At 35.8% G+C, this 17,102-nt stretch overlaps 2 protein-coding genes across 2 annotated transcripts in view; both read right to left on the minus strand.

Moving 5' to 3' along the window:
- Positions 1-273: 273 nt before the first annotated feature.
- On the minus strand, positions 274-5,389 carry LOC107195121 (phospholipase D2). The gene is made up of 15 exons (XM_015584902.1): positions 5,365-5,389; positions 4,677-4,872; positions 4,195-4,555; positions 3,980-4,100; positions 3,483-3,906; positions 3,183-3,418; positions 2,718-2,985; positions 2,488-2,650; positions 2,151-2,411; positions 1,803-2,079; positions 1,520-1,740; positions 1,176-1,412; positions 847-1,087; positions 449-778; positions 274-375 (listed from the first exon to the last, which is right to left on the minus strand). The coding sequence occupies exons 2-15, from the start codon at positions 4,846-4,848 to the stop codon at positions 274-276; spliced, it is 3,414 nt and encodes a 1,137-aa protein (XP_015440388.1). The 5' UTR covers positions 4,849-4,872; positions 5,365-5,389.
- A 7,229-nt stretch (positions 5,390-12,618) lies between these two features.
- Positions 12,619-17,102, minus strand: part of LOC107185434 (furin-like protease 2) — a 540,167-nt gene continuing 535,683 nt past the window's right edge. The window contains 3 exon segments of the mRNA XM_015573110.1: positions 12,619-14,269; positions 14,895-15,118; positions 16,342-16,623. Coding sequence (XP_015428596.1) covers positions 14,162-14,269; positions 14,895-15,118; positions 16,342-16,623 — 614 coding nt within the window. The 3' untranslated portion in view covers positions 12,619-14,161.

Consider the following 17,102-nt stretch of genomic DNA (forward strand, 5'->3'; position numbering starts at 1 on the left):
CGAAAAAATAAAATAAATTTTTCGTTAGTAATAGTTATTTCATTTTAAAGAGGTAGATTGTATGGAATGTTGAAGTAAAGCTCATTTGTAATCAATAAGTTAATAAGTATTTTCTAATTGTACAAAAACAGTTTGTTTCTACGTTATTATATAGAAGGTACGTGTTTGTATTTTTATGAAATACATGATGAAATATTTAGTTACAACAGAATATTGTACGTTAACATATTCGTAAAAGTTGAACAAATTGTAAAAATGCTGTATAACTTTTATTTACGTCCATAACGCCGTTGGCATAATACCTTCTACTGTACCAGCAGCAGGTTTCAGATCCTCATTACACAAAAAGTTCAGTGGCATGTGAACCAAATGGCCCTAAAATAATTACAAGAAATATTACAAATTCTTCAAGAGTAATATTTACACAAATTCTTGTCGCAGTCTATACCTTAATTTTGTCAACCATTTCTTGAGCCAAAAGTGGGTCAGACAAGCAAAGTGGTTCTTCATCTTGATATTGTTTTAACATAGAAAAATTAACAACTTTATCTGTGGGAATGCAATGGAACACTTCTTCATAAATTTCCGTATTCTGACTACTTCTCGAGCACCATATATCTCTATAAAATGATTTTCGAATTATGTCAGTTATATCTATATCTTTGTTTGTCTCGAGTAACCCTAGGTGTTCGGACATTAACTGTTTTCTTAACGATCCTGCAAATTTACCACAAGGAAATGGTATGTCGTTCATTCGCCCGTCTTCAAATTCTTGGTCCTATAATTAGACAACAATTATGAAGATTTACCAATTAAATTTTGTACTATAGGATTGACAGCACTTACATGAATTATTACTGCAATTTCGCTATCTCTAGTCGCTATCATACTTCTGTCATTAATATTAGCTGAACCACAAATAACCGTATTGTCATCTACAATTAATAGTTTGCTGTGAACATAAATTAATTCTGTCACCAATGTACCATTCAACTTGGCATTCGCTCTCAATCCATGAAATGTAATATATTCACTAGGGTCTTCTATCCCTGCATCAATTAGACGATTCAAGATGGCACCTTTGCCCCTATTAAAAATTGAGAAAATACGACATTAGAATATAAAAAACACGTAGAAAAACATCTTTGAATTAAAACTTTATAACGAATTTTTACCTGGATATAGAAGCATAATTCCAATGCGTAATAGCACGTAAGGCTGTACCACTAGGTCCTCCAACTTCGCCTTCGAAACCTGGTAATAGTGGCATAATTACAAATACTCTAAATACAGCGCCTTCTCGGTGAGCTCTTAAAATTCGTTTTAACAATGTTTCTCCTATACGATTTTTCACTGTAGTTCGTTCCATGGATGCTAATGTAATGAAAAACTGATTTTCTATGTATATGTATCTAAAATAAATATTCAGTTGTAAAAATCAGAACAACTGATAGTTAAGCAATACATAGTCAAACTGCAAGGATGCATAACTTAATGCTACTGCACAAATTAATCCGACCTTTCGGCTTTACTTATAGCTTGTATATAAGCTTCTTGTATACTTTGTTCCAAAGTTTCCGAATCAAGAAAACCAGCAGACCAAGAGCTGACTGATCTCAACACTTGACACTCAACATTGTGCACAGCAGCTTTTTCAATAAATGGTGCATAACTTCTGCAATCGTTGTACGATTTTGGGAGCAGAAATGGATAAGACGAGTTTAATTTTGCTTTTTCCATCTATAAATACAGAATAACGCTATATAACCATTTTATTGTTGGGACAATTTACAAGTATTTACCTTAATTGCATTCCAACGTTGAATGAAGTGCCTGGCAACATCCCTTGCTGATGCACCTTGTACCATAACACCTATGTCATGCCATGGCATTCTAGGAGTTGTGCTTCTGTCTACTAAATCTTGATAAGGTTTCTCGAGATCGTTAAAATCTTTAACAATAAAATTAGTATAGTCTTTTCCGAGCCACAGTTTAGCCGTTCCTGAGTATTCTGAAAATGTATCTTCTTCATTATATATCATTGATTCACTGGTTTCAATTGCAGTTTCTAATGTACCACTGAAAAATATCAATATTTTAATCATTCATTGATTCTAGAGTAACAAGTTTCGGTAAAAAACTAGGTTTACCTATCTACAACATCTTCTTCGTCACTACTTTCCTCGTTTGGATTGTACACCATATTAATCAATTCTTGCCTTTTTAATTTTATGTTCTGTGTTACTTTTCCCATGGTATCTTTTGCCATACCAAACAGGTTCTTTCGTTCTGTGTTTGGAGTATTGCATTTCATAGTATCTATATCTTTTGTTTGAGACATTAACATTAAATCTTCTGGGCTTAATTGTGGTATTTGTAGTGGCATTATCGTTCTGGAACTCGTCATTGGCCTGGAAAAGCGAATTTTCGAATATTTTGTTTGTAATTTTTAATATTACTTCATGATTAATATTAAGTAGATCTTACAATACAGGTATTGTTTTCGTAGTGGCCATTACAATTGTATTAGTTGCAATAGCTAATGGTAGCAAGACATGTTTGTATATTTTTGAGTTGGACACTTTCTTACTACTGGTATTGGTACATTTTCCTCTGGATGGAATATAAATACTAGAGTGGTGCGTTGAACCTACAATTACAGAAAGGTGAATGACTTAGTAATGGTTAAAACTATTTTACTTTTTAGTTTGTTTTACCTAAATCTACTAATCTGTGTTCATTATTATCCCAACGGCCGTAGCATAAATCAATGCCACCAAGAAATGCAATGCTTTGATCAACAACTACAATTTTTTCATGATGCGCCCAGAGAAACACACCTACTCTTGCGTGATCTGGATGACGCAATACTTTAATGTTATCTGGACATTTTTCAACGAGCCGTTGTTTACTATAGAAACTATTGATCCCTAGAGCAACTTCTACTTCCTTATAAATCATTACAAATACCTTTACTCCCTCGAGCTGAAAAATACAACATATGAATATTTTTTAATAGGTGTCTTAATACTTAGTTATAAATAACATTTTAATTAAGATTATCGGTCTTACTAGAATTCCTTTGATTTCATGTGTTAGCATTGATTCAATAAATATATAAGTTAGTCTTAATGTAATTATTTACGTAATTTTAATAACTATAAACTTTTAGTAGAACTTACAGCTTTTCTTTGTAAGATTCTATCTAGTCTCCAATAATCATCATTGATTGCTGGTCTCTTCATATAAATTTCAGGTGATAGCCACCAGTCTGCAATAAAAATTTCTTCTTTAGCATTCTCTAACGCGTCTGCTACAGACGACATGTAACTTGATCCATCGACAAACCAAGAGGCCGGTATCGTTGAGCGATTAGGCGCAAATGAATTGTGGGGATTCGACTGTATAAAATACCGTCCTATAAATATATAAATTATTATTGTACAGTACTCTGAATACTTTATGTTAATTAAAGAGCTTACCTTCCTTGTTACTAACATCTTGTATAAATTCCATCCATTCTTTGGCCTTTCTTCTAGTCCAACACTTAATTACTATATGCCTACTAAGATTCACAATTTGCATACCATTTCTTAAGCCTGTTGTATACAGACCAAAACTGATTCCAAAACCATTATCCATTAAAATTACTGATTTAATGCTACCGTCTTTAGGCCTAATATAGGCGACGAAGGTATCTTTAACGACAAGATGACGAGAATGCCATTTTCCACATAGATATGTACAAAAATGACTGCATTTAACACAACACATGCCTTCCAACAGACCACAAAAATTACACCTAGTCTTTGCGCCTGAACCTGTTTGTTTTAAAATTAATCCTTCTTTGCCTTTCATTCCTAAATCTGCTATAAATGATAAGTGTGAAATCTCTAAAAAGTTGATCTGAAAGTAGTTCGCAGAAGTTTTACATACATAGCAGATAATGTCCGTTTAGTATGATAATATATTAGCTTACAGTTTCAGGATGATGCATATAAATTTTTATTTTTAATAAATTAGTTAAATACTCTTCTAACACTTTTTTCCTATGATCTAGCTGCTCATAAGGTACCAGAACATCAGGTTTATTTGGAAACCTGAAAAGTAAAATGAATATAAATAAAATAAATTTTTCTTTTCATTATTTGGGAAAGAAACTAACATTTTTTTATGTATACGTGAACTATATACCTTGGTAAAGCTCCTTTACGACCCTTTTTTTCTTTGAGATCCACTAAACTTTTCAAGCTGTTTCTTCTTTCTTTGTGGCTTTTAGTTGGGAATGGTATATCCAAGCTAGCACGGTACAGTTTTAATTGATTATGTAAATTCTGAATATGCTTGTAACGTTTTTTAATTGTCCAAACGAATAGACCATGCCTGAATTCTATAGTATATAGATTTGGGTTCAAGGGATGTGTTGTTACACTACGTTCATTATCTATAATTTTCACATGCACCTCTTCACCAGGAATGAACACATTACGGTTTTGACATTTGAATTTTTTCGGTAACTCATGTATTGCAGCAAAAGGTATCACACCAAGACATTCTAATGATAACAAAGAATGACAATAGACAAACGTATATTATTAACATACTTAGGATATTAAGTTAGTTAATAGGTATAACAGAAACTAGAACGACAAATAATAACAAACATTCAAACCTACCTCTATTATCAACATCCTCTTTGCTCTGAGCATTAGTGGTATCATTTTCATTGAGTGTAACTTCCAAAGAATCAGGTACACCTAATGCATCATCAAACTCAGAATCATTAGAAATCATATGTTCTATAGTATAATTCCCAGTTTTCTCTTCATTTGATATATTGTCAGACATTATTGCTAATATATACTAAAAACACTAATGTGCATATATTAGAAACATACAGTTAAGTAATAATATATAAAATCTCATTATTAGATTATGCCAGAAATTTTCATTGATTATATCATTAATTCTTATGTACACAATTATACTTATCAATCGATAGTGGTACAATATTTCATGGAAATGATTAGAGGTGTGTGTCCGGAGTACACAAATAGACAACTATATAAATTGAACAAAGCAGGTACTATGACAGACAAGTAATGGATTTTCTTGACTCAGAAAATAATCTGACGCACGTGGGAGGGGTTTAGAATGTTGGCTATAAATGCAGTTAAGCGTAATTTGATTTAATGAAGCAAGAATCACTGTTTTATGTATTTAGTTCTACTATCTGATTCATAGTGTCTATTACTATTACACGAAGGACATGATAATTATGACTACACGAAATAATTGTATTTTCACAATGCTCGTAAAACAAAAAATTTGTTTAAATAATTGCATGACATCAGAAAAGGATACAGTTCGTTAGTGTCCTAACTGTCACATATCACACTTCTAGACTTACAAATATGAAACACTTTTGTCTCTAATGAGTTTTCAGAAATGATACTTTACATGATACTGAGAAAGTTTGATACAAGCTTGTCGGATAAATTCATTATCTTCGCTGTCGTCGTCGTAATTGATTACACACGCGATTTGATCGACGTTTATAATGTGTGACAGCTTTCGATGCACTTATACATACACGTGTTGCTTTGTTATCGCAAACGGAAGGGATCCAACTATCCAAGGCGGTCTACTTTGGTTGGATCTAACGTCTTCGAATGTTCGTTCTATCGGTATGATAGAAATTTTCTAGTCTGATTTATAAAAGTACAATTTTTGTTATTGCAGTTTCAGTTATAGTTGTCAATAAATATTTCATAAATTTTATAAAATCAGTGACTAATGTTCCCGTTTAGTACACATTGTACACAATCTAACATATGTACATGTGTGTTCGTCATGATCTATGCGCTTCATTCTGTTTTACCGACAATCGTAGAAGTTATACGAAAAATAAAATAAATATAATTTTTGTGACCGTTTATTATCTAGATCGTACATTTTGATGAACTTTTACGTTGTCTAAATTATATTATAGCGTAAATGATTAAGCAACGATTTTATTTATATCTATTTAAATAAAGCTTTAACGTGACACGAGCCTTTTGGAGCGATATACATGTAAAGCACCGGAAAATAGTTGGCGCTGAATGTAAACGTATCTTAACGATTTATATCTCAAAAAATTGCTCCCAATTTGCTCCTTCCGAATCTGAAATTGCTCCCCCAGCACCGTTAATAGTTAATGAGATATTCGCAAAAGAAAAAGTAACATTTTGTTGTTAACAAAAGAGGTAGTAAACGACCTTTTTACACAAATATTATGGTACCAAAAAATTGCTCTTGATCTGTTTTATAAGAATCAATCAGATATCTCAATAACTTTGCTCGTGAGGGTACATCTCACACATACGGGGTCTCTGGCGCCTCCACCGGGGGTTCTATGACCCCACGGTTCACCACACGGGGTCTCTGGCGCCACCGGAAAATAGTTGGCGCCGAATGTTAACGTATCTTAACGATTTATATCTTAAAAAATTGCTCCCGATTTGCGGGGAGAAAAACCTCCCGCGTTTTTCAACATTCTCCCGACAATTTATTAATCTTAATATATCGTTGTGATCACCGTGATTAATTAACGTACCGACAATTATCGAGCATCTACTGTACATTTGTATGTATGTAGATCACAGACGAGATATAAGAATAGACCTAACATCTTATGAGACTTGGTGTCCCACGAAAATCACGCTGATACAACAAGAATATGTAAAAAGTAACATTAATAAAATGTCCATTAACGATGCATTTAGAATAAATTATCTTATAGTTAAGTGAAAAAATATATACTTTTCCGTTTCATGTTTCATAACTGTTATATTTATCCCTTAACCTTAAACAGAAGCATTGGATATTTTTATTCCCGTCAAATAATATAGATACACGCAATATGAATGGAATATATAACACTTCGTTTGTGCTAATAATACTCAGAATTCATGCTTTATCGGTAACGTCGGGTATTGACACTAAAATGTCTATTCATATATCTCGTCTGTGGTGCTACCAGCCTGTACGTTTCGGCACAGATCGCGCTACTTATCAAGTCCGTTGTCTCTATTGTGCAATCTATTACTTCACGTTGTTTGTACGATATTTTGAGGTCATGACGGCAAGTATTATTTGGTCTTGAAGTACTCGTTACATCGAACAATTATTCAAGCTATTAAAGAAAAAATAATTACCGCACGATTTCATAAAATACTATTTGTAGATGAAAAATTCATTATCACTTTTTTTTTCTTTTAATACATTTCATTATCTTCTGTATGTTGCCACCATAATTTCAATTCCACAGCATCAATTCCACGAAGACATGTGATTACTTAATATGCAGTATGTAATGATTTATACTTTTATGTTATGCGCAACATTTTCAAAAAATGAGAATACCGGAAGGATTTATTATTAGTGGGATGAAAACATCTCTCTGATTAAACACGAACATCATACTAATTACCTCAGTCAAAATCAATTTTCATCCTTATGTAGACTAAAAATTATCTTAGCAGAGTTAGACCTTCCACTTCCCTAATACGCCAGCAGTGAATATAGTTGAATTCAAAGGTAATCCCGAAAACCACAATTTCAGCCACGAAGGAATTTAAACGGTCGCATTACCTCAGGTACGCCCAATAATACTCTGCTTCCTTTTACCGCTAACTTCTGCCGCTAGCGCGGTAGCTCGCCGCTTTTATTGCTCCCTACTTATTTCGTATCTCCTAAAGTTGTTTCCGATTTGATCGTATCCACTCATCCCCCTCCTGTCCTTTTTTTCTTCCGGTGAAATTCTCCTACTTTGTCGACTCGCTTCCGCTCGATACCGCGCTAATAAAGCGTACGATTTTCCTCTATTACGGGCTCGTCTAACCGGCTTTTCGTTATATACGGTATAATCGAGCGACAGGGGGGTAATGCCGGGTCGAATTTGAGAATTTCAAGCTGACTAAGAGCCTCGTAAGATTCTCAATTCCTCTCGATTTTGCAACTCATGGAAGATCTACTTAAACTACCTCTTCCTTCGAAGTCATTGTAGACATTGTGCAAGAAGATGGCTATATTGACTTACACAAAGTTACCTTGAGTACGAGATTTAGGAGGTATATGAAGGGATTTTTACCATAAATCTGAATAATCAATAACAACTTTCTTCTCATTTAGTCACACATGAAAAATGTAGGGAATAACCTACTGTCTTCTTCAATTAAACTATCATTAAGGAACTGGATAAGAAAATGACATCTTTTTAGACGAATCATACTTTTTTTCAATAAACGCTTTTAAATATAATTCACATCCTTGCAAAATCTCGGATATGTATGTAGTGATTTTTAATCTTATTTTGATTTGCAATTCTACTTAATGTATTTCAGTACATTTTAGAAGGGGATTGATTTCTCCGAAGTAGAGGAACTCTATTGTTTTCTTTTGCTGAACAGAGATTATACATTTTTAGACCGATTAGACTGATTTTCGTACGAATATTTTTCCAAAGAAACACTTATAAACAAAATTAGTCACATTACGAAAATCCACATAACCTAAAGCGATTTATAAACATTTTACTTTTAATTCTACTATTACTTATAAAAGAATCTCCATTCCTTCAATTTTCCAATTTCGTTAGCTATAAGACATCTAATATAAATTCTTCCCATCTACCAACTCATAGAAAATTTAGTGAATAATCTACTCATAAAGAAGTCACGAAAGAATTGTAGAATCCAGTTTTAATTAACATTACCTGTTCTCTTTCAACCCTTTAACTACGGGTATATACTCATGAAACAGGCCGTCCAAACGCAAGTAGATGTGTCAATAAATGATACTAACGAAAATAATAAGTAGGCATATAAACAAGTAAACATTTGTTTTGTATTGGTTTTTTTTGTTTTTGTTTTTAGTTCTTTTCGTTTCGTCGTCTATTGATGACAATCGTAGCTAAAGGGTCAAGTCGCAGCAACCTTTAACAGGGATCGTATGATTTTTTTATTTTTCATCCCCCTCGGTTTCGGGATTTGCCGTAACGAATTTCTTGCATTCGACTCCCGCTCAATTCCTTTCTGGTCAGCCTGATCCCTCGGAAGTCGAGGAAGATTGACGCAGAATTATCGCGACCGGTATAATTAAAGGGATACGGTGATAAAACCATGGCACATGCGCAGGGCAAGGGGGATTTGCCTTCACGAATTTACGATATCCGCTTACACCACGACACCCAGCCTGATAAAAGTAGGGGCACGCGAATTATCGTTACCGAATTTATCGGGCAACCCGTTATCTCGATCGGCGTATCGACGCCGCGTATATCACGATTCCGCTCGACGTCGATCGTCGGTTGTAACGTGTGGTATGGCTTCTTTAACGCTATTTATTCCGTCCGAGCGCGACGAGATTCCACACAGTTTACACAGAATTTAGTACCATTTCTATTTTTTTTTTATCCTCCATTAACGACAATGAATTATTCCTGCTTTAAACTTATTCGTTTTCGCCCCACAACATTCGCGATTTAGAAACCAGGTTTTCTTCTATTCAATACTATTCCTGGTAAAACGTATTACATAAAAAATATTTTCACTGATAGTGAAAGAAACAGTATGGTGTAGTTTTTAAAATAAAAGTAAAAGAAATATATTTGTTTATTTGAAGTATACAGAATGAGGAAATTAAACAGTGATTGAAGAATGTATCCATATCCCGACATTGAACAGAATTTCCGACAATTTCAATTATCGTACCTCTTGTCCAGAAAATTACATTAACTTACTCTAACATTTTGTAATCCTACTTCCACAGTATTTTAAAATAATTTTCATGTTACAATGAATTCTACATTTGATATAACTCACAAGAGAATTTATTATTTTGTTAGTACTTTTTTTAAATGTTATCAACTGTATTATTTTATTCTTTTAACGTAGATACAGTTCAATCTTTTATTTTTAGTACGTTTTCCGATCATTTTTACTGTGACTACACAAACCTGCTGAATACTTCCAGCGGGGAGATGCACTACATCTTCCTTTCTTAGCTTAAAGCTCGGTAATGATTTTCTTCTTTGACGGCCGATTGAAGAGATCGTGAAAATCATGGGCTGAATTGCCGAGCACTTTCGAGGAAACGAATGCCCGAGCCCAACAATACTCTATTTACTAAGTTATTCGAGCAATATAAAGCCTTCGGGCGGCTCAATAATCTTAGCTTTTATCCCTTAAGCCGTCGCTACTTCCTTCATGCCTCGAAGGAGGCAATACTTTCTCCTCTTGTTTCGCTCTGAATCCCGGCTACAGATATTTCATTGCGCCCGTACTCATCGTATAAACTATATCTATTGTCAACAAGTAACAATAATTACAAGTCTATAATTTTTATGACTTCGTAAATTCTTAAATTCTCAATTCGTAAAACTTCTTTAGACAGATAGGTAGATCGAATCCTCGTGTAGTCAGACAAACAACGTTCGAGTTTTTTCTGTCACTGTACAATTATTCTACGAGCAACATCATTTCTAACAATTTGTCCTTCAAACACCAGACGTTTCCGTCAATCAACCCTCGAATAATGGACGTTTCGCAGCGTCCCCGTGCATCGATGCAATTATGTCATTACCAATCGCATGTCATGTATTGTCAACTGTTGGTTATGCATTTTCGATCGGTAAATAATAAAAAAAAAAAAAAAAGAAAAAAAAATGATCGCGTAGAAAGTCAGCGTAAATCAACACGTTCGTGGTACGACATAATAGAATCCATTATCCGCGCAACAACATCGAAGTAATTCATTTCACGTTGCGCACACGGAATTAATGTAGCGTAGGGTCGAATGCATATTTAAGTGTCAAATTCGACGCTTCGTCATCGGTCACGAACGGTTCAATGATTAATGCGACGGGTATATATTGACGTGATGACGAAATACCAACAAAACTTAGACCAGACGGTGAAACATGACGATGCATGGCACGATAAATCATGGCTTTGCTAGCTGTATAATCCACGATTTTTCATTCGTTTCAACAGCTTCTTCATGCATCGGGAAACGCAAAGAAGCGTTGCGTCTTCCCTTCAACGGGATTCAATAAATCACGATTTTTATCGCATTCTGGAGTCCGTCTAGGGAAGAGGGGATGCCTGGAGAATTACAAAATTTCACGGGACCGCTCGTAATTAATTCGACGGCGACGAATGAACAGTGAAGTGAGCAACCGGAATCATTTAGCGATTGTATTTTCTGTTATCCTCAAAAAGCATACTCCCTGGAAATCCTCGCCATTAGTTAGTTATCATTAATTTCTTGTGCTTAATTATGTCGATGTTTTCTTCTAATCATAAGATTCATCAATTATCTACTGTAAATACAAATACTATTTGCTACTTTGTATTAACATCAATTTTTCATTTTGATGAATCCTATGGCCCTGGTAGGTTTCATTTAAAAATTAATTCAGTTAATTAACATAGAGCAAACGACTACTAGGCAGAAATTAACTATTCTACGCTATATTGCGAGAGAGACTCTAGATATCTATACGAAAATTTAAAGTTTCTTATTACATGTATAACTTTCTTTAGTCGCTGTTTTTGTTTATTCTTTGCAAAGCAACAGATGTTTGATCTACTTTCGATGTTTGATACGTCATCGACTCTGAATCCATTTTTACTACTAACTGTGAATTCATCACTTTCAGAGTATAAGTTACTTCTTTTAATATAGTATTGTTGCGAGAGCTGTGGTGTAGGCTTATTAGTCTTTTAAAATTTATCATATGCTGAATTAGTATTAATTGAATAAGTAATAAAAAATACACGTGTTTCTTCTACAGTTCAATACGTCATTGGATTCCTTTCTTGTAACCTGTTGCTACATCGGGTCTAGCATAAATACCCCCGCTGTATGATATCAAAGCACGATTACTGAAAGTTCCAATTTACTTCACTGACTTAATCGTGTTTTTTCTCGTACTTTTCGCTGATTTTCTATTTCCTTAATATAGTCGTTGCATTCCACAGTTCCCTGTACTTACTAACAATTAATGATACCTTTCCGATTATCACCGAATATGACTTCGAAACTCGTTTTTTCGGGCTCTCAGTATATTTTCTTATAATTATAGGTCAATAAAGATGCACTTACCTGGCACGATTTTCGGAATATGATCAATGGTCCCGGGTATACATCTTGGGATCACTGATGTCGGTGTACGTAATAATGATATATCAATGGGAACACGAACTCAGAATATATTTAAACGCCTGAGTATGTGTGTGTATATAGATATATATGTATATATATGTATATATGTATATATTTATAATCGCGTTCATCATAAAAGTACAATAATAGCTTCATATCAAATCACGAGGAGAAATTCAATATTCACACGGTAGGCGCGGACAGTAGCTCTTAAAGGTACCGATTTACCGAAGACCATTCTCGTGTGAGTGTGTGTACGTGTGTGTGTGTATGTTTGTGTGATCATCGCGTTAGAATTGTTTTCTCTATTCTTTGTCGCAACCTCTGATTCTCGTGTGATACAAACATTGTTTTCATTTCTTCCGCTTTCTAAATTCTATTATTCGTTCTTCTTTTTTTTTTATTTTCTTTTTTTTGTTCATGTTAAAGGAAATAATACAAATGAAGCAAGGAGCAACGCGGAAACACTAGTACATCGCTAAACAAAACAAAACGCATAGACAATGCAGCAACAACAACAAACAGTTACAAAAGAGAGAAGAAAAAAAAATGCACATTCACTGTCGACTGGTTGAAAATGACGGAATGATTGGTACACGGCGTCGGATTATCATCATCGAGAAATCAGCGGTCTTATTCAATTCTTCGAGGGTTGCCGAGTTGGTGTTCGTTGCGCGAGTACGAAGCTGTGCAAACATTCCCTTTTTGATCCTGTCTCTCTCACTCTCTCACACTCGCTCGAGGGAAAGGAAATTCCCTTCGCCTTTTATATCCTTCGCCGTCAATTTCTCGCGTGTCGTTAAGCTTTTCGTTACAATCATCTTCCGCTTCCCTATTTCTGCCCTTTACCACCGCAATTTGTCGAATCGCCGCTATCACCGGCGTTAGTCAACGCATAGTTTTACAAATACGCCATTGCAATTCAACTGTGGCCCATGAATCGGATCAATAACGCGCATACACGACTGCAGAACGTGTCCTTTATCGATCATTGGTGACTTACACACCTCTGCCGATGTTGGTTCAGAAACTATCGGGTAGTTATTATTTATAGACATTCAGTTTCTAGAGTTAGGTCATAGATTAAAATTGAAAAAAATCGATTATTCCGTCGAGCTTGTCAACGTGTTCTTTTCGATTCTGCTGGAGACAAACGGTCCGACGACGACGTGTGTTCACGATAGAAGGCACCAAAAAATGGGAAGACGGAAGCGCGGCGCTGAAACGGGGGTCGTTGCAAATCAAGCACTTTTATAATGTCCGTCACCCATTTTCCGCTCGTTTCGCTGTGTCGTACTTCCGTATTACAGTTATTCGGCATTCGACACTTGGTACAATGTGCGCACTCGAAAGAATCAGCGACGCGCGCCTGACCGTATTTGTTCTTATATATTTTTTTTTTTTTAAAAAGTTATACCCTAGACAACTCTCGTTCACCGCCATTCACACTGACGCGCACGCAACCGCACTACCGATAAAAGTGAACAACAGCCACACTTCTCCAATACAGTGCGCCCAAAAAAAGTGTCTTTACTATCACGTTTCGAATGAATTTTTCGTCTTGTTCCTTTGTCTCTCATCATCCTCTCCCCTCCACATCCCCCACCACCCACCTGTCCCTTTCGATCGTTCTGTCTTTGTCTCTTCTCACCATTTTCCTTCGCCCCATCCCCCATCCCCCAACAAAATTTCTACTTCCTTCTCGATTTACATTCTATACTTTGTTCTTTCTATTTGTTTATCTGTGTTTTTTTTTGTGTCGGTTTTTGTTCGTTCGCCTTGGACCACTTGGATCGGACCAGAGCGTGGCTGGATCGGTCTTCGACTGCTAAAACCGCCACGCGTTTCTAATGCCACGCAAACACATCGATCTATCGTGGATCGAGACTGGTCGACCTTCATCAGACTCTTCGACGAGAGGTCCTGTCATTGGTTGGCTTGATTAATGGGTCTAGGTCATCAGTTCCGTCATGTCGTCGGCGTCAACGTCGTCCGGGGGTTCCACCCTCATCGCCAGCTGCGTGTAACCCTTGTTCGCTTCCCTTCTACTCGACATTGCCTGAGAACACAGATAGAAACATTCCATGTCGTGAATACTATGAGAACAGTCGATTGAATTTTATTTAGCCAAAGTGGACACAAGTTTTCTAATGTCTCAATCCTACGTGTATTATTTGCTTGAGCAGGATTTTTGTTCATTATTCAGGGGTATATTCATTGGGGTTATTTATATTTATACACTGCGAGGCGTAACTATAAAACCCCTCTAAAATTTGTAATTCTTATGTATTGTGGTTAAAACAAAAAAGGAACCTTGTGTTGAGAAATAATGGCTCTCCAGAAAAGGATAGATTATATTCCCTAGAAAAACAAGTGGTTCGTTTTTATTTTCATCACAAAACATAAGAATTGAAAATTTTAGGGTGGTTTTATTGTTACGCTACGCAGTGTATATCGAGCAGAGTTCAATTTGAAATGATAAAAGGTCGAAGGCTTTTTGCATTTTGAATCGTGTTGGTCTGATCAAAAACATTGGTATTTGAACCGGTCAAGGTTACCTATTTCTAACTAATTTTCATCTGACATCAAAATGTTCAAACTTCTTGGACGCTTCTGCATGTACAGATCACTGTTTCATTTCCAACAACTTTTTGCAAATATTACGTAAAGTAAAATGTACAAACCTGAAGTGCAATGAATATAGTCACGAACAGAGCGACCGAAACCAGACAAATGGCGACAGCTATGGTGGTGGTCGCTGTGATGGCCAATGACGCTGAATCAGCTTTAACTGTCGCGGTTCCTTCATAGTTTGCTGCGTACACTTCCGAGATGGACGAGTCAGCCGATGCGAACTCTGTCCCGGGTACTCTTCTTTTGCCAGCTGGCGAGCTGTTCCTGCAGCCACCTACAGGATTATCAAAATGGAAAAAACAGAAAATGAACGTCCGCTCGATAAAACATTTCCATCTGTTTCAATTTATTATTAAATTTCCTTTTAACTCTTTCGCTGCAGCAATCAGCTGAATACTGATTACGTAGGACGATAATATTGAATGAAACACTTTTTATCTACTTCAGTGTTGCGATTCATTGCATTAAAGATGCTACTTTCCAACTACAAAAGCAACACGGATTTTTGAGAATTTTTATTTGAATTTATATTTTGTCATTACTTTTGTAAGGGAAAAAGAAATCAACCCATTTGTTTCCCCGGACGTCTTACTTCGACCAATTGAGGGGGTTCATTTTTCCTAATTTTCCTAAAAAAAAAAACTTCCATAAAGTATTATGGCGGAATTCAGAAAATTGTTGAACCTACAGAAGAATAAAGGACAACGCGCATGCTGTGCGCCCAAATGCATGATACACTTTAAACGCGTTTTTCTCGAATCCGTGTTTTTCAAAACGGGCGTCTATTTTTCTCACGAACCACTATACTGATCGACTTGAAATTTGGACTCACGTGTAAAGTACATTTCTGACTATCGTTCGGTCTAGAAACTTTTTGATATCTTCAAAATGACTATTCTTCCGAGGCACGAGAAATAAAATATTTAGTAAAAATCAGACCTTCAATTTCGAAGCTGTCAAGTTTCTATTTAGATTATTTATTCTAGGCTGGATGACAGCTAAATTCATGGAGAACAAAACGCAAGGATGTTTATTTCTTCCAAATGACTAGGATCGACGCAATGAAAGCGCCTGATGGGAGAAGTTTTTCGCAACATGATCTACGCGGTTATTTCTAACTCCTATAATTGTTAATAAAATATCTTATAAAAATTTGTTTCTATTTTAAACATGTATAAAACCGTGTGCAACACCACAGCTCCCTAGGTTTGACTGTTTTCCTTAAATTAATTCGCAAAAATCACGTTGAAAATGGCCGTCTACATTAGAATACCCCCTTAAGCCATCTGAACCAAGTGATTCTTCTTTTTCTAATTCATATAATCTAAACACAAACAAAGATGGCTGCCGCGTGATATCACTTGCACTATAAACCTTGCATTTAATGGCTCGTGTATACTAGCTACAGTCGACGTCGATATCCACGGATCATTTCACGGATGCAAGCTATAGTGTTAAAAGCGAAAGGTTTAATACGTCAGACGTAGTTAACATTACCAGTCTGCGGATCACAAAGACAGCACTCCTCGGCCTGCGGTCCCTTCTCGTTGCCCGTGCAGCAGGGTACACACTGATTGTTCAACTTGTCCAAGTGCAACGGCGGCGAGCAGGCCGCGCAGCTGAATTTACCAGGGCCGGTGCATCTTCGACAATCAGCGTGGCAGGTCTTGCAAAGTTGCGTCAGAGGGTCGTAGTATTGTGCGCCGAGGCATTCCATACACAGGCCGCCTTCAAGCATCGAGTGCGGTGGACAGGAAGTGCATTCAAGCGGTCCTTCTCCTGCAACACACGTGTCATATTTCCAGAATTATGTTATTTTATTATTATTAAATTTTGCCTGCCGGCTGAGAAATGCGGTTTGCCTTACAAAATAAGATTTTCTATTCATCCAGCCATATCTTTGGTGAATATGTTTACTTTGTTCATTTTCCGCCCCACAGTCTAACATCCTCCCTTTACCTTTCATTTGACTTTTTTTTTGGTTTGGCTTACGAAATAAGATTTTCCATTCATTCATCTATAACTTTGTCTCACCCAACCTTACATTATATTGATATTAATACATTATACCTATACGTTAATTATCATATATCTTTGGGTACCATTTGTATTTGATTCATTCCCCCATGCCTAACACCTTCCCTCCAATGTCCTTAACTATTTTCTTACTCTTTCACTATATATTCCTTCCATTATCTCTTCCAATCTTATATTTTTATCATCCATCGTCCTACAATCTTCTACCCAATACTTTAAAT

This window comes from Dufourea novaeangliae, unplaced genomic scaffold (assembly GCF_001272555.1).
Source record: "Dufourea novaeangliae isolate 0120121106 unplaced genomic scaffold, ASM127255v1 scaffold18, whole genome shotgun sequence".
NCBI lineage: Eukaryota > Metazoa > Arthropoda > Insecta > Hymenoptera > Halictidae > Dufourea > Dufourea novaeangliae.